At 44.7% G+C, this 24,224-nt stretch overlaps 1 protein-coding gene across 4 annotated transcripts in view; it reads right to left on the bottom strand.

Moving 5' to 3' along the window:
• LOC115457632 (GON-4-like protein) overlaps nucleotides 1-24,224 on the bottom strand; it is a 98,867-nt gene that overhangs the window by 18,653 nt on the left and 55,990 nt on the right. For 3 of the 4 annotated variants that reach the window (XM_030187137.1, XM_030187133.1, XM_030187136.1), the window contains exons 14-22: nucleotides 19,893-20,109; nucleotides 19,651-19,737; nucleotides 18,997-19,168; nucleotides 18,352-18,496; nucleotides 17,304-17,454; nucleotides 15,928-16,044; nucleotides 5,310-6,998; nucleotides 4,693-4,948; nucleotides 4,435-4,616 (exon numbers count right to left, since the gene is read on the bottom strand). In XM_030187137.1, the coding sequence (XP_030042997.1) occupies nucleotides 4,435-4,616; nucleotides 4,693-4,948; nucleotides 5,310-6,998; nucleotides 15,928-16,044; nucleotides 17,304-17,454; nucleotides 18,352-18,496; nucleotides 18,997-19,168; nucleotides 19,651-19,737; nucleotides 19,893-20,109 (3,016 nt within the window). The remainder of the gene's footprint in view (nucleotides 1-4,434; nucleotides 4,617-4,692; nucleotides 4,949-5,309; nucleotides 6,999-15,927; nucleotides 16,045-17,303; nucleotides 17,455-18,351; nucleotides 18,497-18,996; nucleotides 19,169-19,650; nucleotides 19,738-19,892; nucleotides 20,110-24,224) is intronic. The other variant, XM_030187134.1, reaches the window with a different exon arrangement.

Here is a 24,224-nt window from a genome sequence, read left to right as displayed (position 1 = left end):
TACTTCACTAGATGGCCCCTGTGTGGGCTATGCCTCTCTGGGGAGCCAGCATCTAAGATGGCTTCCGCCTGTGCTGTGCCAGCTTCCAAGATGGCTCCTGTCAGTTCTTCCTATGTGTTCCAAGCCTCTCCTTGGTGTAGTGTGTTCCCTGCTCCTGTCCTGCAGTTGATTACATCATCAGGGAGTGCCTTTATAGGAAGTGTTGTACTTGCAGTCAGAGCCTTTGCATTGCCAAAAGGTCGCCAGGTTAGTCAGTGTCCTGTTGCGCTGCTACTTAGCCTTGCTTGGGGCTCTTGTCCTTCCTGCTCTGGGCTCTTGCCCCTCTGCTTGTGGTGTCTGTGGACTGCTAGTCCTTCTGCTGCTTTACTCAGTGTTTGAAGCTTCAGCCTTGTCTGTTCCCTGTTTGTGTTTGGAGTTACTGAAGCTTCAGCCTGGGTTTATTTCTCTGTCTATGTTTGGATCTACTGAAGCTTCAGCCTGGGTTTATTTCTCTGTCTGTGTTTGAACCTTCAGCCTTTGTCTGTTCCCTGTTTGTGTTTGGAGTTACTGAAGCTTCAGCCTGGGGTATTTTTCTGTCCGGGTTTGGAGCTACTGAAGCTTCAGCCTGGGTTTATTTCTCTGTGTTTGGAGCTACTGAAGCTTCAGGCTGGGTTTATTTCTCTGTCTGTGCTTGGAGCTACTGAAGCTTCAGCCTGGGTTTATTTCTCTGTCTGTGTTTGGAGCTACCGAAGCCTCAGCCTGGGTTTACTTCCCGGGCTGTGTGTGGAGCTGCTGTAACTTCAGCCTTAGCCTGCTATTCATGGTTTACTCTATTGCCTGCTGCCTGCCCCAAAGACTCTGCTAGTTCCTGGTTTTTTCCCCTGTCCTCTGCCTGCCCTCAGACTCTGTTTTCCCTGGTTATGCTTTTGTCTGCTGCCTGCCCTAGATTTTGCTAGTTCCTGGTACGCTACTGCTGCCTGCCCCAAGACTCTGGTATCCCTGGTTTGTTGCACTGTCTGCCGCCTGCCCAACGGCGCTGCTAGTTTCTGGGCTATTCTACTGTTTGCTTCTGAGCAGCTCATGTCAATCTCCTGAGTCCTGCTTCTTCCTGGCTTGTATGTCTATCCTGAGCCCTGCCTTGCCCCGCTTGCGTGTATATCCTGAATCCTATTTCTGCCCAGCTGATGTGTATATCCTGTACCCTGTTTTGGTTCAGCTTGTGTGTTATCCTGAACCCTGTGCCTGGATATCCTGACCGCGTTTCTGCCAAGCTTGTATGTATATCCCGAACCCCATTTCTGCTAAGCTTGTATGCTTATTCTGAAGCCCGCTTCTGCCAGGCTTGTCTGCCTTCCTGAATCCCGCTTCAGCCAAGCTTGTCTGTATATCCGAGCCCTGCTTCTGCCTAGCCCTTGTGTGTACCCTGTCTGCTTCGTCTGTCTTGTGGTCTTGCCTAGTGGCTCAGCGCAGTCTTCAGTCCTAGTCTAGTACCCAGCCAAGCAGCTCTCGGGTATCCTAGATCCGGAGGAGTCCTCTGGGCCTTCAGTTCCTGCCCTGTCCTGCAAGTCCTGCCGGCCACCTGCACTCAGGGGCTCAACTCCTGAGGAACAGTGGTCAAGCGCAGGTGAAGTTGTTCCTGTTCTGCCTGTTGCAGTTGGGCTGCCTCTGTCGCTACTCCAGTCCAGAGTTCCAGTCCTGTTCTTCCTTGTATCCGGGTCCAGGGTGGTCTTGCCTGCCGCTGCTCGGCAGTGGTCCAAGGGCTCACGAATTCCGGTTCTGTCTTGAGAACCCGACAGGTGGAGACTTTTAATTTTGTTGGCAAAGTATGCAGCAAAATCACTGCAGTTCAGTTTAGACTGGGCAGGCTGCTTTTGTTATGAGGGTTACAGTAGGCTGTTTACTATACTGAACAGCTGCTTGGTTGAATTGGCAGCATGTGGAATACACTGAGAGAAATACTGTTTTTTGGTTGCTGTTAAGGCTTGGTGGTATTTTGCCATGTGCTTCCTGCAGATTAGCCTGTCTTCATCCAGGTGAGATTTGCGCCATCTCCTTTCCAGTTTTCGTCCTTCGCGTTTAAGGATCCGAAGTTCTGGAGAAAACCAAGCTGAGCGTTTGTGAGTGGGGCATAAGACCTTTTTTAGTGGTGCTGTTATCTCTAAGTTCTTGGCTAAGTGTGTATTCCACATGTCAACTTGTTCTGCCACTGTTGTCATCTACATGTGGATAGTCCAAGGCCTTTAGGAGATTCTCAGCAGTCAGCATTTTTTTGTCTCTGATCTCCTTCCAAACTCTGTGAGGTGCCACTTGTTTCAGGTGGTCACTTAGGGAGAATTTAATTAGAAAATGGACTGACCATGATAGGGGTGTTATTTCAATACTGTTATCCCGGAATTCTGGGATATCCACCCCTTTGTAGAATACCAGGTCTAGTATGTGACCCTTTCCGTGGGTTGGAGAATTGATCGCCTGTATAAATCCTAGTGCTGTCATTGTGTCCAGAAAGGCAGCTGTGGTGGTATCTGTGGTTTTGATGTGTAGGTTGAAATCTCCCATGATCACCAGCCTAGGGTAATTCAGGGTCACTTGAGTAATCAGGTCTAGGAGTTCTTGCACAGATAATGTGTTGTTATGAGGTGCTCTGTAAATCATGAGCAGCCAGATTGGCTTCTCCTCTTCAAGTTGGATTAAAAGAGATTCTGATCCATGTAGCTGGAGGATGGATATTCTGCGCAGTTTAATTGTGTCCCGAATCAAGACTTCTACCCTTCCACCCTGTCTTCCTTGTCTTGGTTGATGTTGGATGTTGAAACCTGTTGGGCATAGTTCAGCCAGTGGTAAACCCCCACTTTCATCTAACCAGGTTTCACTTATTCCTGGGATGTCAAGATGCTGTTCATTTATGGCATCATGGATCACCGAGGATTTCTTAGCAGCTGATCTGGCATTCACCAGTCCTATAGTTCCCAAGGGTGGTCTGGGGGTGCTGTGGGTAGCTTTGGTGTGACATTGAGGTGATCTTTTAAGTACTGTTATGTAGGTGTTTGACCTCTTGCACTTTTGCCTTTTTGGTTTGTGGGGGTTATGGTTTCCTCTCCCACACACCACTGGGATGCTTGCTTGACACATTTTTGTGTCAGAAGCTAGTTAGCCAAAATTTCACTGCGTGGCGCTGCAATCCACTCTTTGGAGTACACCCTGTGGATCAGCAGTCTTCTTAGTTGGCAATGCAGGGTTAAGGCTTTAATAGCTGAAAGAACAGACCTTTTAAAGTTGTAAATTCAGACCAGGCCTGTGAGATCAAAGTCTTCCATCAAATAGAGAAACAAATGGTTGCACTTAGCACTTCTATATGAAATTCTTGGAGACAGTGCATAGGTTTCCTTTAGTTTTAAGGAATCTAAAAGATTCAGAGTTATAGAAGTAGATTATGTAGTTAAAATAAAAATTTTAACTCAAGGATTGCAGGTATGAACTTTAGAGTTTCTGGTTCTGATATCCTTGGATGGTCCAACTGATGCAGGTTGTTCCAGAGGAAGGATAGATGTAAATAAGGATCCAGCTCCAATATCAGAGCATGAGGAGAGTTATTTAGGGGAGATAACATTTCCTTCCTCCAGCCAAAATTAAATGGAAGAAGTTCCGAGTAAAATTGAGGACTGGTACCTCAACACAGACTGAGCAGAAGTCAGTAAAAGTTTGGGTTGTAAATAAGCAGAAAATGTAGTTATTAAGTCTAAGTTGCACAGCCTGATGTGAACCCAGCCAGCAAGAATGAAGGCTTCCATTTGCACATGCAGCATAGGCCAATATCATTGATCCTGCCGTGGGAACTCACATAGGCCAAGCAGCACCTACTGTGCTCTGCCCATCCACTTACCAGAGTACAGTGTCACTGGGAGCCATCCGGACTTACCTCCTTTCTGGCTGCTTCTGGTCCCACATGTGGGAATTGCGTCTCTCCTGGGTCTTCTTGATACTCTTTTCTTTTACTTTATTTAAGCTCTGTTGCTGCTCCTACATGCAAGACTATAAACCAGGAGCGCTCCTGGACATGAAACGTGCCAAGTAGAAGTGACAACAGTTGGGGGGGGGGGGGGGGTCCAGATCCCCTAGCTATTGCCACTGGGCTGAAGGACAAGTATACACCAGTCCACACCCATCCACTAACACCCATGCTCAACTGTGGAAGATACTAGTCTACTACCCCAGAAGCCAAGTCATCCTAGCTGATGGAGACACCGTACCTCCATCTGCTGGTAGGGTGACAAAACCCATGCATCAGGACTAGTCTGGTGGAACAAAACAGAAACATGTATTTTTACTACAGAAACCACAATCTGAGGTGGTCTAGGGCATGACAGACATAACAGATGGAGGGTTTAGAGGTTAATAATGTATTTAGGACAAGGAAAATGTGAGGTGCACCTCATACACTGAGGAGCAGCTGCTTACCCTGGTGAGATAAGCCTGAGCAAAGGCCAAGTCTTTCTGGTCTCGCAGGGGGTCTCTCTGCAAAATATTCTCATCATACAGTAGCAAGAGCTTCGAGGTGTCTTTGCTGGCACGAGTTCGTCCCCTTTTACTCCGGGCTCGGTGGGAGCCTCTGCCTTTGCAAGCCCCTTTGTTTCTGTCTCCTGAAAGGCAGAACCCTATTATTAAATGGGATTTTTCAGGTTAGGGATGTGGAGCTGTGGGGTGGCTGAAACTCACCCTGTGGGGTGGTGTTGCTCTCCACTTCTGGAAGAGCTTTGGGAGAAGCACAGGCAGATGAAATCTTCTTGACCAAGTCTTCAGACACCTCATCCACCATTTCCTCATCTTTCTGCAAGTTCTCTACTCCTTCAGCCTCCTCCTCCTCCTCTTCCTCTGGCTCGGAGTTCTCCTCTTGAGAATTCTCTTCTTCAGAGTCCCCTTCCTGGCTTAGGCGTCTCTCTGATGCCAACCATGTCAGCTTCTCCATGGTCTCCTTCAGAGTGAAAAAAAAAAAAACACACCAAGAATTGTATAAGGGGTAAGACTTGATCCTAATCCTTGATCTGCAACTGAGGCACAGATCAAGCCATTTCTTGATGTGTTGTCAGCAACCTGGGGAAAGGACATTAACTTGCAATGTCTATTGAGCTGAGACTAAATAAACTGCCTTGGAAGAGTCTAGACCCCTATGAAGGATAAATCACAAGTGGAACCATCTGTAGAGAGATCTTTCACCTATGCATGGCCTTCCAATTACTGAGTATGTTTGTGTGCATCCTATGGTTACTGGACATGCATGTGTGCACCCTACATGTCTCTTCATCATTATTAAGTGTGTGTACATTGCATCTTACCTGTATCCTCCTTACCTGAAGTTCAGGTACTGATAGCACTGACTCTTCTGAGGCAGAAGACATTTCCTCATCCTCTTCATCTTGGGTAAGATCATCAAAATCTTCCTCTTCCTCCTCGTCTTGTCCCTCCTTCTCTCTCCCAGTTTCGGGGCCAGTTGGGGTCCCTACAGAGTGACCATCTGCGCTGGAGCTATCTTCTGGTTTTCCAGCCGGGCTTCCTAAATCTGCATCTAATTCTAGTTCTGCATCTGTTGAAACGGGCATGCTCTTGGTAGACTCACTATGCCCTTTGGATCTTTCTGTCTCATTTGTCCCCTCTTTCTGCCTCTCTTTGGAGGCTGGAACTTCCACAGGATCCTTAACTACAGCATTTTCTGTTTTTATTTCTGCCTCCTGCTTACTCATGCCTTCCTGAGGAGTCACAACATCTAACTCCTTCTCAATGTCCAAAACCAAGTCTTCTTTCTCATTACGAAGGGGACACTCTTGCTGCTGTATCCGTTTTTGTGCAGAGCCCTGTTTCTCCAGGACCTCCTCTGACAAATCGGACTTCATCAGTTCCTCTGTCGCCACCTGTTCCTCTGAAGCAGGACAAATCAGTCTTTGTCCCGTACATGGCTGGTATTCTTCCTTCTCAGTCTTCACTACCACATCAGAATCATCCTTTGATACCTCATCTCTGCTTCCATCCAGAACACCTGGGCTATGTTCCTCTTTGTACTGCTCTACAGGAACTGAGGAGTCTAGGACTGAACCACTGATTTTAGACTCTAATAGCAGCTGGGAAACCTCACCCCCAGTGACAGGACAAACATTTTTAACATTAGTTGACTGAGCTTCTACCACAGCTTGGGGAGCCATGATAGGAACTGTCAGAGGGTTACTGGATACAAACAGCGGTGAAGTGACAAGGGGCTGGGTTAACGGGCATGAAAAAGTGGTGGTGTTCACCAGGACAGTTGTAACTGGCATTCCCTGTGTGGTTCTGTTTGCGCCAGTGTTTACAGACTGAATTACACTGCAGCCGCCACCAAGGCTCACCAGCTTCACAGTTCCAGCTGGGACAGTAAAGATGACGGGGGCTGGATGAGTCAAGGGGGTGGTTTTCAGCACAGGGGGCGCTTTTGTGGCCATTTTCTTTTTCTGTCCTCTCCTAATACATGGTTTACGAACTCTTGTGCTAGCCAACATGGGCAACATTATTTTTGGCTGGAAAGTCGCAGGCTGGGAGCCAGTTACTGAGAGATTACCCACTGCTGAGGAGATGCTTAGGGGCTGCGGGCTAGACACAGTCTGCATGACCGTGGCAGGCTGAATTGCTCTGTTGGAAGGAGCCTCAGCAGCAATGGGTTTGGCTACATTTTTATGGATGTTGGTGGAACACAGCCCAGACTGCACAGCAGGAGTTGGCTTCATGAGAAGAGGATTCAGAATGGAAGATCTCTTCTGCCTCCAGGCCCTCTTGGAGAAGCGACTTGCCACAGGCTTCAGAGTCAGCACCAAACCCTTGGGCATGATCAAGGGATACTTCCCACTCTGGCCAACCTTGGCTGTTTCAGGTCCCTCTTTAACTGATGCTTTAATACTATCTCCAGAAGTGGCCTCAGCTTCACCATCAGGAGATGATTTGCTGTCTTCTTCTGCATCTTTCCTTCGCCTCATTTCTTCCTGAATGGCCGTCAAACTTGCCTGTGTGAAAAGGAAGAGACATTAGCACACAGATGACTTCCACAAGCAAGCCAGGCTCAAGGACAGGAAATAAAAGTAGAGTGTTAAAAGTTATCACTTGTGAGAGCCAGGTTGGATGGTCCTGCCTATCACAACCAGCCATAAATGCTCTTGGGGTTTTTTTCTCGCTCTCTCTGAAATGTTTATTGATTTTTCATAAAAATACATTGTATAACCATCATTCGTGAATCCACAATTTCCAATAAACTTCTTTACATGGTTGGAGCCTTGGTTCTTATACCAGTTTGTCACAGCTCCCATTTATTCATGTTTCACTTTGCTTTTCCAGTTCCCATGTCCCATAGTATCACCCCTGTATATGTTTTGTTACTAGCCGTTTTCTCTCTCCCCAATTGATCCTTTTATCATTTCCTTTATATTATCTTGTTGTTTAGATCCTCAGTATCTTTCTCAGTATCCTCCATTCTTCCCCTTTTGTGTCATATCTATCTCATCTTCTATCAGTAAGTATTTCCATTAAACTAATTTGTCATGGCCTACTGTCCTGTTCTTCTTCTATCGTGAGTTCCCTCCCAGTGCACTGCTATCTCACATCTGGCTACTGCTAATTTATTTATTTTTATTTATTGCATTTGTATCCCACATTTTCCCACCTCTTTGCATGCTCAATGAGTAATGGAAATATAATAAAAATAGACATTTAGTGTTACAGAAGAATCTTTGGCAATATGATAATGAACAGTCATGATAGTAGTATAACAAGCAGATATTATAAGACAGTTCTACCTATGTGTGGAGGAGTTATGTATATTCTCATTGGTTGATCTTTGTGGTAAGCCTTGTTAAAGAGATGGGTCTTCAGTAGTTTGCGGAAGTTAATTAATTCGTAAATCGTTTTTAATTTGCTCGGCAATGCATTCCATAACTGTGTGCTCAAGTAGGTAAAGTCTGACGCGCGCATTAGTTTGTATTTTGGACCTTTGCAGTTGAGGAAGTGCAGATTAAGGAATGTGCGGGATGATCTTTTGGCATTCCTGGGTGGTAAGTCTATCAGGTCTGACATGTAAGCTGGTGCATCTCCATGAATGATTTTGTGAACTAGGGAGCAAATTTTGAACGTGATGCGTTCTTTAAGTGGGAGCCAGTGTAGTTTTTCTCGTAGTGGCTTAGCATTTTCATATTTTGTTTTGCTGAATATGAGTCTAGCTTCAGTGTTCTGGGCTGTCTGACGTTTCTTGCTTATTTGCTTTTTACAGCCGGCGTAGAGTGCGTTGCAGTAATCTAGATGACTGAGCACCATTGATTGTACCAGGTTACGGAAAACATTCCTTGGGAAGAAAGGTCTTATTCGTTTTAATTTCCACATCTTCTTGGTTGTATTTTTTGCGTGGTATTCAAGTGTTAGGTTTCGATCGATGGTAACTCCAAGAATTGTTAGGGTGTCCGAAATAGGAAGGTTCAGGTTTGGTGTGTTAATGACTGTGAATTGTTCTTGAAGGCAGAAAAAGACCATGTGGCCTATCCAGTCTGCCCATCCATGCCATCTACTATCCCTTCTTCTTACGTAGAGAGCTTCCTTGAATTCAGATATAGTCTTCATCTCCACCACGTGGTCATTCCACGAATTCACCACCCTTTCTATGAAGCAGTATTTCCTCAGGTTACTCCTGTCCCCTTTCATCTTCATCCTATGCCCCCTCATTCCAGGACTTCCTTTCAAATGAAAGAGACTTGCCTCCTGTGCATTTATTCTTCAGAGGTATATAAACTTTTCTATCATATGTCCCCTCCTGCCTTTCTTACTCAGTATACAGAGTGAAATCTTTAAGTCTGTCCCCATACACTTTATGGCAAAGACCACTGACCATTTTAGTAGCTGTCCTCTGGAACAACTCCATCTTCTTTATATCTTTTTGAAGGTGCAGTCTTCGGGTTCTTCTTCTATTGCTATCCCCCCTCATGGTCTCTCATTCTCTTCAGTATCCCCTCCCAAAATATTTCAATAGGTGAATAGTTCCGCCAAATATGCATTAATGTACCCACTTCCTGAAAACCTTTCCAGTAATGCGCCGATATCTCTGGATAGATTCCATTGAGCTTCATGGGGGTAATATACTACTGATATAATATCTTATAATTCTTTTCCTTAATTGTCACATTTATAGATGTTTTCCCTACTTTTCCAAATATCTCCCTCCATTGTTTTTCACTTAACTCCCTCACCTAGGTCTTTTAATTTGTAATTTTTTGAAACTATCTTCTCTAAGCAACTCTGTAAAAGGTTGTTATAGCTCCTCTCTGTTTCCACATATACAGCCATCTACTCTTGCCAGGTACTTGTGTTCTGGATTGTACACTAGGCTTGATGGACCGTTGGTCTGTCCCAGTATGGCAATGCTTATGTTTTTATGTTTTAAAGTCTCCCTTTCTTTTATCTTTTCCCATCTTATTCCTTTTTCTTTCATATATTGTTGCACTTGTGAGTGTCCCGTACAAGTAGCCTTTTCTTTTTCTGCCCATCTCTTGAACACTCCCTTTCCCCTTCCTCTTTCTATGGTTTGTGCAGATTTGGAGCTAGAGATGAAGTCCCTTTCTCTTCACCCACCAGTTTCTACCCTTCCTCTCCCCCACCCATGCTCTCACCAGCTCTTGTGTGAAAGGGTTTCTTAGTTTTCTAGGCTGTCACGTCCTGGAGCCAGCATGAGCGTTTCAGTTTGCATTCCTCAAACCAGTGCTGCTCTATTTGCACTGCTCGTGTGTCTTCCTCTTTTGGGTAAAAGGTATTCCCCTACTCTCCTCATCTCTATGCAGAATCTCTCTTGCTACCCTTGCTCTCTTTCCCCTCCAGTGTGTGAGATATTTTTCTACAAGGCAGCAAAGATACTGAGGAACCTTGGGTCTGCACAGGGTTGAGATCTCAGTTAGTTCTCAGTCTCCCCATCTATTTATTTATTTATTACATTTTTACCCCGCGCTTTCCCACTCAAAGCAGGTTCAATGCGGCTTACGTAGTAATTGGGATTACAAAGTGTTGATGAAGAGAAGTTGGGTATTATCGGTGTAATAAAAGGAATAAGAGTGTAGAGATGCAAGGATGGGGGGAGTAGTATAAGGATGAGCAAGGGTAAGTGAGCAATTTGAGGGGTGGATGAGGGGATAGAGCAGTGGATAGGTAGGGGAGAATGTGGCGGGAGATGTAGTCTAGGTCATTATCGTTGTCTCCTGCTGGTAGGAGGGCATATACCCACTCGTGGGGAATAGTCTGGGGCAGGAAATGCAAGGGATTTTTCTACAAGGCAGCGAAGGATTTCCTCGGTATCCAGCTCAGTAGTGTTTGCTAGTACATTCATCTTGACAGCAGCAATTTGACCCCACCACAACACGTTAACCCTATGTCACCTGTTTAGATCCAATTTAATTTGCTTCCAGAGCTTACTACAGTTATTATCCATTCATTTCTTATATCTCATCCTAGTTGGATACCAAAATATCCAATTGTCCATTTCCCCCATTTGAAGGGAAAAGCTCTTTGCAAATCTATTACTTCCTCCTTCCCGTGATTCCATCTAGGCCTGGTACTTTGTCCCCTCATAAGCTTTTTTTTTAATAGCCCACTATTTTAGATAATTCTACTGTCACTAGATATTCCTCCAGTTCTCTTTTTTCCCCTTGGCCTTCACTAACATCCAGCTTCCTACAGTATGCCAGGAACTAGGAGCATATTTTATTACCCTTTTTCTTAAACTTTCTGAATCATGGTAGCTGTCATTTGTCTCTTTAGCTTCCTGGCCAACATTTTTCCTCCTTTATTGCCAAATTCAAGAACTTCTGTTTCGATGGACATAACTGAAATTCCACTTCTGTCAGCCTTAGCTCTGTTTTTTCTAACTGCGGATATTTCTCTCCAAACTTCATTTGTGATGCTTCTCTGTTTTATTACTTGTAGTGTTTGTTGAGCTTTGTTTTTCTTCTTTCTGGCTCCCATTGCACTAGCCTCCCCCTCATTCCTGCCTTCAGACCATCCCATCCCACCTCCCCATTATCATTATGTTGTAATTATTTCTTAACTGATTGTGTTATGTCCCATACCACCAGCTCATCTTTCAACAGTCTCATTAAGTCACCAAAATGATCTCCCTTTGTCTCCTCCCGTCCCCCTCAATTCAACTCATACAGGGGGGAATGATCTGTCAGTAATACATCCACTACTTTCCCAAACATGTTCCTTGTCCACCCGTATCATGCACGTGAGAATAGTGTGTGTGTAAGTTTTCTGTTCCCACGTTGTATTCTCCATAGATCTATTAGCTCTACTTTTTGTTTTGCTGCCTACCTGTGCTCTCCTCCTCCACTAAAGAGGTTTGGCTGTGCATCTAGTGTCATGTTACCCCACCTTGTACAAACAGTAGTAGATCCTTTCCTACTTGCTTATAGAACTCTCCCTCTCACGAACTCAGTGCATAAATGTTTACAAATGTTACTCTCTTTCCTCTTGGCTCCATTCCCTTACTGCTAAACACCTTGTTTCCTTTTTTATTTATTCATTCATCTTTTATTTCATAAACTCTCTTATTGGTCAAAGTATATAACTTCACATCATCTTAACACAAAAGCTTCAACATTTTATTTTTATGTTTCTTTAAGTACAACACAATTTCAAGGACAACCATTACCCACCTCCTCATTCCTCTTGCTACTCTGCCCTTCCATGTCCCAAGTTAAACATCATGTCGTCTAAAGCGGAACAATATTGTTCCTCTTCTTTAAGGACTCCCTCAATCGGGAACTGGAACGCACGCTTTATCAGGATAGCTACCCCCACTACTCTGTGACCATACCTACTCGCATTCCAGTATATTTGATTGTATTCTCTATGTTGTAATACTTTCCTTTGACATTTGTACCCCACGTATATCGGAAGAGGTCAAGCATACAAAACTACATTCCATCTTGTCAAAACACAACTTACTAAACAAAAAAAGTTTTCAATGTTCTATGAAAGCTATAGAGAGCAGGACGTCAGATTCATAGAAACAGAAGCCTGCGTGGCCGCGTTGCTGATCTGCAAGGGCAGGCTTCTACATGGAATGTTGCTAGTGGAGGAGTAGCCTAATGGTTAGTGCAGTGGACTCTGATTCTGGGGAACTGGGTTCGATTCCCACTGCAGCTCCTTGAGACTCTGGAGAAGTCACTTAACTCTCCATTGCCCCTGGTACAAAATAAGTACCTGAATATATATGTAAACCGCTTTGAATGTAATTGCAAAAACCTCAGAAAGGCGGTATATCAAGTCCCATTTCCCCCTTTCCCTACTCATTACTTTTTTCCTCTTTTAGGTCTGTTTGTGAATAGATCCTCAAACCCTTCCTTTTCAGAATCATTCATTCTCCTCTTCCTCAATCGCTTTTTCATTCATTCCCATTTTTCATACTCACACAATGTGGATCGTCTTTGTTCATTTTACCAGTTGCTCATATTTCCTTGATGCGTGCCCCCCCTGTGATGTGTTTCACTGTCCTTTCTTCTCTTGCTGTTTCCATTGCTGCTTCGGTGAGCTTGGTGTTATGGCTTAGCCTCTTTCCCCCACAAGTGTCCCTTGGCCATCTCAGTATCTCGTCCCTCTTGCTGTCTCTCTGTGTCCGCTGCCTTTGCAGTTTGTTAAATTATGTAATTCCATTTCTGCCAGTTTTTTCCAGACTTACTCTGTTATGGAACTAACTTGCTTTCTTCATAACTTACTCTTTGTGTACAAGAATGCCGCTATGTCTCTAGGTTATTTTTCCCTTTGGTTTTTCCAAGGCTTTGGTGTGCACCCTAAAACTTCACTTGTGTTGATGTCCAACATCATGTTACACAGCACCAGTACAACCTCCACACAGTCCACAGTCCTAGAAATGTTCATAAGAATAGCCATACTGGGTCAGACCAATGGTCCTTCTAGACCAGTTTCCAAACAGTGGCAAGCCAGGTCACAAGTATCTTACAGAAACCCAAGTCATGGCATAATTCCATGCTACTGATCTCAGGGCAAGCACTGGTTTCCCCATGTCTGTCTCAATAGCAGACTATAGACTTTTCCTCCAGGAACTTGTCCAAACCTTTTTTTAAACCCAGATATTTATTTATTTAGTGCATTTTTACCTCACATTTTCCCACAGAATGCGGGCTCAAAGTGGCTTACATTAGACTGGAATGGCGATTGCCAGACCAGCGGTATACAAATACAATATTTAAACAAGTAATCAGAAAAGTTGGCAGAGAGAAGAGAGCAAAAAGAATAAAAATTAAGGAGTCCAAAATTAGGTCTTGACTCGCTGAGACACAGGCAGGTAGGTAAGCACGACTCTACAACCGGTCACTCACGATCTTTGTCGAAAACAGCTGACCGGCAAGCTGATCCCACCAGCAGGACACGAAGGCAGCGAAGACCAACGGCTGGAATCGGTGGGCCAGGAGGAATCAGGGCCCCAGCAACTTGCAGCTGACAGCACAGAGGACGACCCCCCCCCCCCAGTCCAGCAGCAAAGCCGTCTGGCAAGCGGCACGGGCCCCCCTACACCCTCCACTGCAGCCGCGGTGCAAACGGTCTCCCCGTCGGTAATCCGACAAGCCACTGCAAGGTAAGACGGACGGCTGCTCCATGGCAGACTGAAACAGGCGAAAAGGAGGAAGCAGCGCCTCACAGTGCCGAACAAAGCTGGATCGAGCAAAATCAGGCCACAACTCAACCATGCGACGGTGTAGCTCAGCGATGATGCCCGGAGCCAATGACTCAGGAGCCCGTTAAACAGCGGAATGCTAACCACTGTTGCCACATCCTCTGGCAAAGAGTTCCACAGGTTAAATATTCGTTGAGTGAAAAAAATATTTCCTCCTATTTGTTTTAAAAGTATTTCCATGCACCTTCCCCGAGTCTCCCCTAGTCTTTGTATTTTTGGAATGAGTAAAATATCAATTTACTTCTACTCGATCTACATCACACAGGATTTTGTAGACCTCAATCATCTCTTTTCCAAGCTGAAGAGCCTTAACCTCTTTAGCCTTTCCTCATACGTGCTTGTACTCTGCGTATGTTTGTTACTCCTTCTTGACCTTTTCCCCTTTCATTTCAGCTTGTTCTTGTGGCCATTTCTCATTCTATTTTTTCAGCTCTGCAATTTCTTCCTCATATTGTTCTCTTTCTTCAGCTTCCTCGAGTCTGTTGCCTCAGTTCTGCTACTGCATCTTTAACTTCATTTCTCCTCTTTTTGAATTTTTTATTTAATTCGGTGAGCTACCAGGTAAATGAGGTTTCCACCTGCGCTCTGCCTGCTTTCAGCTCTCCTTCCAAGGCTGAGTTCTCAGCCGCCATATTTTATTCTCCCTTGCCACCAGGTGTACCACTCCGTCCCCTTCTTCTCATCATCACTATGTATCAAAAAACTAAGCCATTTTTGACTGGTCGTCCAATATTCTCAATCCTAATGCTGCTGCAGTTTCTCTGTTTTAGCTGAGGCTTACCTCTCTGTTTATTTCAGCTCCATTTGGACCTCGGAGTGTAGGTAGCCATATCCATCGGTAAAGGTATATAACATGCTCATAATCCTGAATAATTTCACACAAGGCATCTAGTAGAGTTGAGATTGCTAGATGCCTTGGGTGAAATCACCGATTTTCTTGACTAAGTTAAAGATTTTTTTTTTTGTTACATTTGTACCCCGCGCTTTCCCACTCATAGCAGGCTCAATGCGGCTTACATGGGGCAATGGAGGGTTAAGTGACTTGCCCAGAGTCACAAGGAGCTGCCTGTGCCTGAAGTGGGAATCCAACTCAGTTCCTCAGTTCCCCAGGACCAAAGTCCACCACCCTAACCACTAGGCCACTCCTCCTAATTGACCGGCTGGTTATGTTATCTGTATTAGAGTAACACATGAAGGGAAGAAACACAAGATAAGAGAGAAGTGATTTTTGGTTTTGTCGCCTGCTTGATTGAATTGAACCGATTTGTATTCTGTGTTCTACAATGTATACACACATTTGCTACCTTGTCAGACTTTTTGACTATTTAAGTACGTTGGATTAGTGGAGTTTTTTATTGAAGCCATATGATGGTGAGCCAGGCCCACGTCTTATAACCTGGTATTTCAGGTTGGCTGGGTGGTGTTACTGGAGGCTCCACTTTTTTGAGTGCTGGAATGTGGTCCTCTGTCTTGTACCAGCGTTTCTATCATTATAATTGCAGATTCTACATTACTTTTTTTGAATGATTATCGGGTTTAAGTTATAGATAGGCCAGGTTGCAACCAGTGGCCCCCACCTCTCCAATGTGTGGAAACATACTATCCAGTCTATCAATTTATTATAACCCCATTTTTCCAGGGTGAACAATCAGTAAAACAGGTTACATACATCATAAGATACAATCACTTATGCCACAATTAATCTGACCATCTGATGGCACACTGACACTTTTTAATATTTTTCCCTAGGCAAGAGGAATTTGATTTGAAAAAACTGAAAAGCAAACAAAGGGAGTGAGGGGGCATTTCATGACAGGAAAAAGCTAGGTCTTCCAACATGCTAACCAACACTTTGGGATGATGGCAACTGGGGATGCAGCGTACTGGTACATGCCTCGTGATCTTCCCCATCTTGCCTCTTCAAAGTGATAAGGAAGGGCGTGGCCAGGTCCAAATTTAGGAAGGACAGCTGGGAGTGTGATCCAGCAGGCAGCAGCCACCACAGAAATAAACTGGGAGGCAAGTTGCCTATAACCACACCAAAAAAAAGGTGAAGAACTGTGAAGACTGAAACAGACCAGCCATTTTCTGTGCTCGTTCTATGGCAGCCATGACCTACAGGACCAGAGGGATATATAACATAAGCAGACCGAGGGCTCTTCTACAGGGCACAGTATGTCCAGGACAGAAGAAATCTAACTAGCAGGTACCTTCACCCAAAATGGAAGCCGCTGTTCTTCTCTCTCCACCGGGGGCCGTGCTTCGTGGGGCTGGATATCATCACAGCACTTGAACAGGATGGGTAACAGTTTGGTCCTCTTATAATACTGGAAGAAGGACAGGAAGAAAAACAACAGTGAACTTTAAGCCTATCCCTTCCCGCCCCACAGCACATACCGAATACCTGCTTATCACATTGTCAGACATGCCAACAGGAGCCAAACTAAGTCCAGGAGCCTCCATGCAGGACTCTTCTCCGATAGGGAGTGTTTACTGAGTGTGCAGATGGCTAGACGGGAGGAGGCTGGTTAACTGTAAAGCCTGTGCTTCATAGTTTCAAATGCCCATCCTTCTGCGATCAATGCGTCCTCTATCTTTGTTTCATACGTAATTTACGGATGTTACTCTTGATCCAGTATCGCAACATAAGATATGTTACACTGGGTCAAGCCACAGGTCCATCAAGCCCAGCATCCTGATGGCGATAGCAGTCAACCTAGGTCACAAGCACTCAGCAAAATCCCAGAAACAGAAGGTAAGGCGAGGGCACATCAACCTTTAAAAGGTATCTATACACTTAGTGACTGACTCACCACTCACAATAAATCTATTTACAAAGCACAATGAGGCTTCATCACTGATCTAACATCATCAGCATCTCTTGAAACCTTCTAAGATAATGGCTGCTGCTCAAACCAGTTTATTACTTTCATGAATTAATTTTATATAAGCTACATTCAGGGAAAGCAGCAGCTATTGCTCAAGAGTGACACCTGCTGGCCAGACAAGGTGCATACACACCAATTTATGGCTCCTGGCTATGACAGTCACTGCGATGGCCTGGGTGTGGTGTGGAGATGAAAAATGCAGAAATGAAGGGAACCACCCAGAAGTGCAAGTAAAGGCTCACAGCTCACAACACTATAGTCCCAGGCAGGCCAATGCTGAGAGAGAAACCCAAAGGGGCTGGAAGAAACTGCCAGGACTAATGAAAAACAGGCACTGCACTTTTCCCCACGTCCCCCTTGTTTTTCTGTCCTAATATGATCGTATTACTTAGATCAATTTGACTTTTGGAATAAAAGCCATGCTCTCTGTTCCGGCTATCACCGCCTCACCCAATCTCTTGCTCTAATCACTGCAGCACTCCTGCATTACATGTGCCCTTGTTTACTCTATGCTCATGACAAGAGAAGCAGCTGCAGAGACAGGGGGGTCAGTCTCTGCTCCGTTCCTCATCATCCAGCAAGTTATTTTCCAGAAACTCTTGTCTACCAGTATCATTTGCACTTGAAACCCTTGCTGGGGCAGGTCTGAATGAGGTACCAAGGCAGGCCCCGGAGACAGCGTACATGGCGGCACTCACTTTGATGATGTTTTCAGGAGTCCGTTTCATGTTCAGATTCTTGATTCTCACTGTCAGTTGGTGGGCAGTCTTTGCAGTTAGCAGGTACTTGCTCATGAGGGGTTTAGGAAACTCGGTCCCTTCAAAATGCTTCAGCCCTAAAGCCAGTAAGCTACACACACACAGGCCAAAACATTACTAAAATTAAAAGAAAAAAACCCAAAACCAAATACAGAACAAAAGCACAGCATATGGAGCAAAAATCCCTGAAAGAAACCAATACCTGGAATGTGTTACTGCATGGGAGCTGGCTTTTCAAACCACCTGAACAAAATGATCACTTATGATAAACATAAAGGAATCCTGTGCAGAAGGAAGGGATCCTCAGGAGCTTAGCCTAGAATGGGTGGCAGAGCTGGTGATTGGGAGGCGGGACTAGTGCTGGGCAGACTTATATGGTCTGTGCTGGGGCTGGTGGTTGGGAGGCGGGACTAGTGCTGGGCAGACTTATACAGTCTGTGCCGGGGCTGGTGGTTGGGCGGTGGGGATAGTGCTGGGCAGACTTATAGGGTCTGTGTCAGAGCTGGTGGTGGGAGGCAGGGATAGTGCTGGGCAGACTTATAGGGTCTGTGCCAGAGCCGGTGGTGGGAGGCAGGGATAGTGCTGGGCAGACTTATATGGTCTGTGCCAGAGCTGGTGGTGGGAGGCGGGGCTGGTGGTTGGGAGGCGGGGATAGGGCTGGCCAGACTTATACGGTCTGTGCCCTGAAGAGGACAGATAGAAATAAAGGTACACACAAAAAATAGCACATATGAATTTATCTTCTTGGGCAGACTGGATGGACCGTGCAGGTCTTTTTCTGCCGTCATCTACTATGTTACTATGTCTTAGTGGAACACAGTTGCCCTGTGACAAGAAAGTAGCAGAGCAACCGCCACCGGCAAGCAGAAAAGCCATTCTGCCCCTCCCCCCTCTCCCTTTTCATGGCTAAATATTCACCTGGGGTTCCTCAGTCCTTTCGGTCATGCATCGAGTTCCCTCCCCAGCTCCAGCCAAGATGGTCACTTACTTGTCCTCTGCTTTGGTGAAGAAGACTTTGTCCCGAGGATTTTTCGCCTTCAAGGAGCAGACGGACAGCAGCTCTGGATACATGAATAAGCAGCGAGTCGCCATGACCCAAGCCACATGCCTGGGCAGGCAGGGGAAGTCATGTGCTGGGAAGAAAGAGAGGTCAGAATTCAGATTAACAGCACTGCCTGCAGCTGAAGCCCAGGTGACAGCTGCTTTATACAATTTCCAGGAAACAGAAGGAGTCTAGCCATCATAGGTAGCGTATTATCATTACGTGTACTGTTGTTTGAATCTGTTCACTGCTGACCACCTTATTCTTCTTGTATACTGCCATGGGCGAATTGCTTCAAAAAGGTGGTAAATAAATGCTATAGTCACCACCTTTTATTGCAGAACGTCCCAAAATATGGGTTGGGACCTGGGCAGGCATCATAGGATGTCACTGTGCTGCACCGCCTGGGAGCCGCAGGCTTTACTGTGCTTACACTGCCCAAACGCCCCCTTTCCTACTAGTCTCTCCTAAACGCCAGATTATTTCAGGGCCGGTCCAGCTTCTGCAACAGCTTTGCTTGCATTTTAACATAACCAGAAGGGTCTTCAGTCTACAGAATTGCCAAATTTGACACAAGGACCAGCTACAAACCATTTTTTTTCTCCGCTTTGTGTGGGCTCCAGTCGACTGGCACCTGGGCATGGAAGTCCTCAATGAGCTGCAGGGACTCTCTCAGGTTACAGGGTTCAAAGAAGGTTTGAAATTCAGGGTTCGACAGTCGGTGAAGCAGCGTGGAATTACTAGCAAAGGTAGCCAGCTCCATCTTTGGGGGTGGGGAAGAGAGGAGAGAGACAAAACCGGTAATTGTGTAATAATAAAAACAGATCCCTTGTTGTATAAAAGAAAACTAGAAAAAAAAACTGGCTGACATTACATGGGATTCTGAAGGTTGGGGGTTGTTTTTATCTGTTTTCCCATTAACAAGATAAACCAGGTTAGACGCAGACTGTCATTTAATGTGCATTCACAAGTACACCCTCATCTCGCAGGAATGGGAATCCCAATTATCACAAATCACCGCATGCCAGGCATCACAGACTGGAGGTGGCAAGAAGGGTTAAAATGGGGCTGTGAATGATGGTCCTAGTGTCACAGTACCAACGGAGGCTGGTTCCAATTCAGCTGAAAGCTCAAAGGTGCAGAAGGAAGCTGATGGGTAGAAATTAAGTACAAGCTGAGGGGAAACAAAAGGCTTGCTGAGCCCCCTGCTCAAGTCTCTCTCGCATGTTCTTAAGTAGAACTTACCAGAAACATCCTGGCAGTGTTGGCTTCACAGCTCAGACCTGGGTTGTTGCTGCTGAGCAGGTGCATTTGAGTCAGCAGCTGGACATGCTGGAAAAAGAGAGCAGCAAGTATTTTAGCCAAAGGCTGCTAAAAACATGGAGCTCTTCAAATTCCCACCTCCACCTTTTTTTTTTTGCAAAGCATGTTTCCCGGGTACGAGCAGTATAAGGGATCCTTTCTCTGACACCGGCTTCTCAGGATACCTGTTGCATTTGCTGCTGCAGCCGCCTCTTCTGTCCTGGGTCCAAGGTCAGGATCTGAGCGGATTTTTCATTCTGTGATTTGGAGTCCTCGCACTCTGGCGTCTGCTGCTGCTGCTGCTGTTGCTGCCTCACAGACTTCTTCAGCCTGAGCAGCTCCAGCTGCTGCCTCACTGTTCGGTGCTGCTCATTTAGAAGGTTGGCCAGGGGCTCTTCAAACCTGGGACAGGGCAGGAGGTAAACACCACTCTAGCATCAAGCTCTTAAGTTTATGTTTGTATTCTTTTTTAAATTTATATACCACCTTTCTAGCAATTCACAAAAACAAACAATCCAAATGACACAAAATCAACCAATAAAACAAAGTAAAAGACAACACAAATCAAAACAATTATGCACTATACAAAATTACAAGTACATAAAATAATAACTAAATTACTACTACTGCTACTTATCATTTCTAAAGCACTACTAGACATACGCAGCGCTGTACACTTGAACATGAAGAGACAGTCCCTGCTCGACAGAGCTTAAAATCTAATTAGGCCAGACAAACAGGACAAACAAGAGATAAGGGAATATTAAAGTGAGGATGATAAAATAAGGATTCTGAACAAAGTGAATACGGGTTAGGAGTTAAAAGCAGAATCAAAAAGGTGGGCTTTTAGTTTAGATTTGAAGACGGTGTTTAATAATTTGCGTGTTCCCCACCAATTACTTGGACCTCAAATCCTCCCAGTCTGCTTATGCAGGCTGGGCACTGACAAGCTCCATAATCAGAAGGACTCACTGGGATATAAGAAGATAGTTTATTACAATCTTACCAAAAGTAGTACAGGCAAATTAGGCAATCATCTCTGGAACATGTTGGGACACTTCACACAGCAAGGGCAATCTGATCTCTCCCTTCAGCCTTCTGCTCTCTTCTCTCCTTCTCCCCTTCTGCACCCTCTCCGCCCTTCTTTCTCTTCTGCCTTCTGTAGTCTTCTGCTCTGATACCCTTCAGACTGCCCTTTTTATACCATTTTGACTCTATTCATTCCAATGGACCCCAGCTTTCTCACCAGAGCTCTCTGGCCCTTATCAGTTGATAAGAATGACTTCATATGTTCCCAAACTCTAAGTATAAACAAAATATGTTTAGGGCAACCTCTGTGAAGAAATGACTTCACAGGTCATTTTGCCCTCCTCAGTCCCCCTACCTCTATCTGCTCCCATCAGCTATCATCTTTTAAACATCAACATTTGATGTCAATGATGTCACTGATAGCCAAGATTCTATGTGTACCCAAACTTCCCTAGCCCCCCCTGGATGATCTCATCCAGGGTGCAACTGACCCAGTACTATCTTCATGAAGCCAAAACATCTTTGCTCGTGACTTCTTGCAAGTGCCAGTCGTCTCATTGTTTACAGAGTAGATTTCCCCCTCCCCTGTCAGTTCTCAATTACCTCATTTCAGCACTTGCTACAGTGAAAAAGTCTTATGATTTTTTAGAGGCCTAGCTCTTAGCTGTAAGCCTGAGCCCTTGGCCTGTATTTCACTGAGAGCAAGTGACAGCATATTTCTACAACGGCCAAAGATGGAGTTTGACATACAGGCTCAGGAAGTCTATTCCAGGCATATGGTGCAGCAAGATAAAAGGAACTAAATAGGCTATATTGTTAAGTCAAGAGTCCACTATAAATTTACAAGAAAGAAAATTAAATACACATTTGAATCACTATGAGCCAGCCCAGCAGGGATCTAGGCATGCCACCGAGTAGCCACCTAGTAGTTAGTGAAGTGAGCTAACAACCTGGGGAACTGGGTTCATTTCTTTTTTTTATATATATATTTTATCATTTCAAAATATATTACAAGCATTTCAATCTTGTTAAAGCAACATAGAGCACATATAACCAAAGTTAAAGGAAAAAATACCTCTTAAAATCTAAGAGGAATAAAAAATAAGAAAAATTATAACTCTTTCTTAGGCCACCCAATCATTCTAGTTAGGGCGTTAAGAAACAATAGTGGAAAACTAAGAAAACAAGGAAATTATCATTACATAGATGTCCTGGTTAACTTCACTTTAATTTAACCTTAATCCAGCCTTTTCTTTATACTCAGAAACTATCTGGTTGCTTTTTTCATTTCTAAGAAAACTTTCAATTGCTCTGGCTCAAAAAAAAACAACATATTTTTTTATCTAAGTAATTTGCTAAACATTTACATGGATATGATAATATAAATCTTGCTCCCAACATTCGTGTCTCATCTCTAAGAGTCAAAAAAGCTTTCCTTCTATCTTGTGTAGTCTTCACCACATCTGGATAGATCCATATTCTGTCTCCAAGAAAAGTTTTTGTAGAGTTTTTGAAGAACAATTTCAAGATTGAATTTAGATCTTGCTCAAAGATTAACGAAACAAGCAATGTCCTTCTTTCAAGAACTTCAATAACGGATTGTTCTAAAAAAGCAGTAAGATTTTGTAAACCCTGGGATTCCTTCAATTTCTCTCCTCTTTTTGAATCTGGTAGGTAATAAATTTTATTAACTGGGGGAATAAGGTCAGGAGAGTATTGGAGATTATCAACCAGATATTTTTTGAACAGAACCAACGCAGTCATTTCGGGAGATCTGGGGAAATTCAACAATCTTAGGTTCAAACGTCTATTATAATTTTCAAACTTCTCTATTTTATGGTGAATCATCAGTTTATCTTTAACAAGTGTATCTGTTTTTACTTTTAACGTAGAGAGTTCCTGTTGAACAGCTTTATTTGTTTGCTCCGATTCGTTTTTAAAAGTCTCCAAAGCGGATGTTAAAGAGTCCAATTTACTCACAATTGTAGATGTCTCGTGAGCCATTTGAGCTACCGTTGTGGTTAGAGCTTGAATTGCCTTCCAGATAGAGTCTAGGGTTACCGCCCCGGGACTTTTAGGTTCCACGTTGTTTAATTCCCTGGTCTTCTCAGTTTGAGCTCCGGCGGCAGAATTTCCTGATGCGCCAACTTCGGACGTCTCCAGGAGGTCCAACTCGCTTCTGAGTCCTGCGGGGCAGGGCGGCGGATTAATCTCCGGTGAGGATAATGTTGTTACTGTTCCCTGTGAGAATGGCAATCCACTGTCTCCCACTGCGGGACTTTGACTCAAACCGGTCTGTCGTGGAGTACAGGTGGTATATCTATCGAGTGTCATCTGAATTAAAGCAGTTTTGGAAGTTGTCGTCGGTAAACCCTTGACTACTCCTTTCTGCTTGGTGTGCGGCATATTTAACAGAATAATAAAGAAACTTAGGAATCCTCCAAGGAAAGATTCAGAGACTCGCAGAGCGTCCTCCAATCAGTCCGCCATCTTGACACGCCTATTCTTTCATCCTGGGGAACTGGGTTCAATTCCCACTGCAGCTCCTTGTGACCCTGGCCAAGTCACTTAACCCTCCACTGCCCCAGGAACAAGAACTTAGATTGTGAGACTACTAGGGTCAGAGAAAGTACCTGCATATAATAAATGTAAACCGCTTTTGTACCTCAGAAAGGGTGTATATCAAATCCATGACCCTTTACCCTTTATTCACGTCTATAGTTTAAGAATTGCTAAACCCTAATGCTAACTAGCAGATATCAGCGGTTTACAATCATTAAAACCAATATCAGAAAGGAAAAGAACTACAAATTATGATAGGAAAGATAATACATCCAGCAGATAAGCTGCCTAAGAAATAGGCAAGGGGAAAGGAGGGATTACTAAAAAGGACCTCGGGGTAACAGTAACTCCTTTTGCCTCTCCATTAACACACCTGTTCAAGTACTTGGGGTACGTATCCCAGTATAAAAAGTGCTAAAGAAACAGTATTAGCCAGAGTGCAGAGGTTTACTGAGAGCGGGATGGTAGAGGTGGACCACCCTGGGTGCAGATTAAAAGGGAGAGTTCTGCTCCTGCTGCTCCTTCGGTCCCTACCTTCCCCTAAACCTTAAACTTGTTCTGCGGCCAGCGGCTCCTCTTTCTCCATTCCTCGATGCCTTCCTGCAACACCTCCACCCTCGCTGGGCTGCTGCGTGATGCCTCTTCCAGGTGGCTTCTCTCTCCGTCCCTTGCTGCCATCTTCCTGCAATTTTCACTCGACCCCCACCGGGCCACCGTCACTGCCAGTCTGCCGGAGAACTGTAGCAGTGGCAGCGGCGGTAAATATGTAGATGGATCGTGGGGTCTCTGCCCTCACCCCTTTGAGGTCACTTCCAGCCAGGTACAGAGCAGAGCCAGCAGCCACAGGTAATTAAGCTCCGTGATCTTAATTATTTGTTTTATTTAAATTCTGCCTTGGCTTTTTTTTTTTACATTTTATTGCTGCT

The sequence above is a fragment of the Microcaecilia unicolor genome, chromosome 14, assembly GCF_901765095.1.
Source record: "Microcaecilia unicolor chromosome 14, aMicUni1.1, whole genome shotgun sequence".
Taxonomy (NCBI): domain Eukaryota; kingdom Metazoa; phylum Chordata; class Amphibia; order Gymnophiona; family Siphonopidae; genus Microcaecilia; species Microcaecilia unicolor.
The sequence above is the reverse complement of the archived record's forward strand: the minus strand, read 5'-3'. Positions and strand labels throughout refer to the sequence as shown.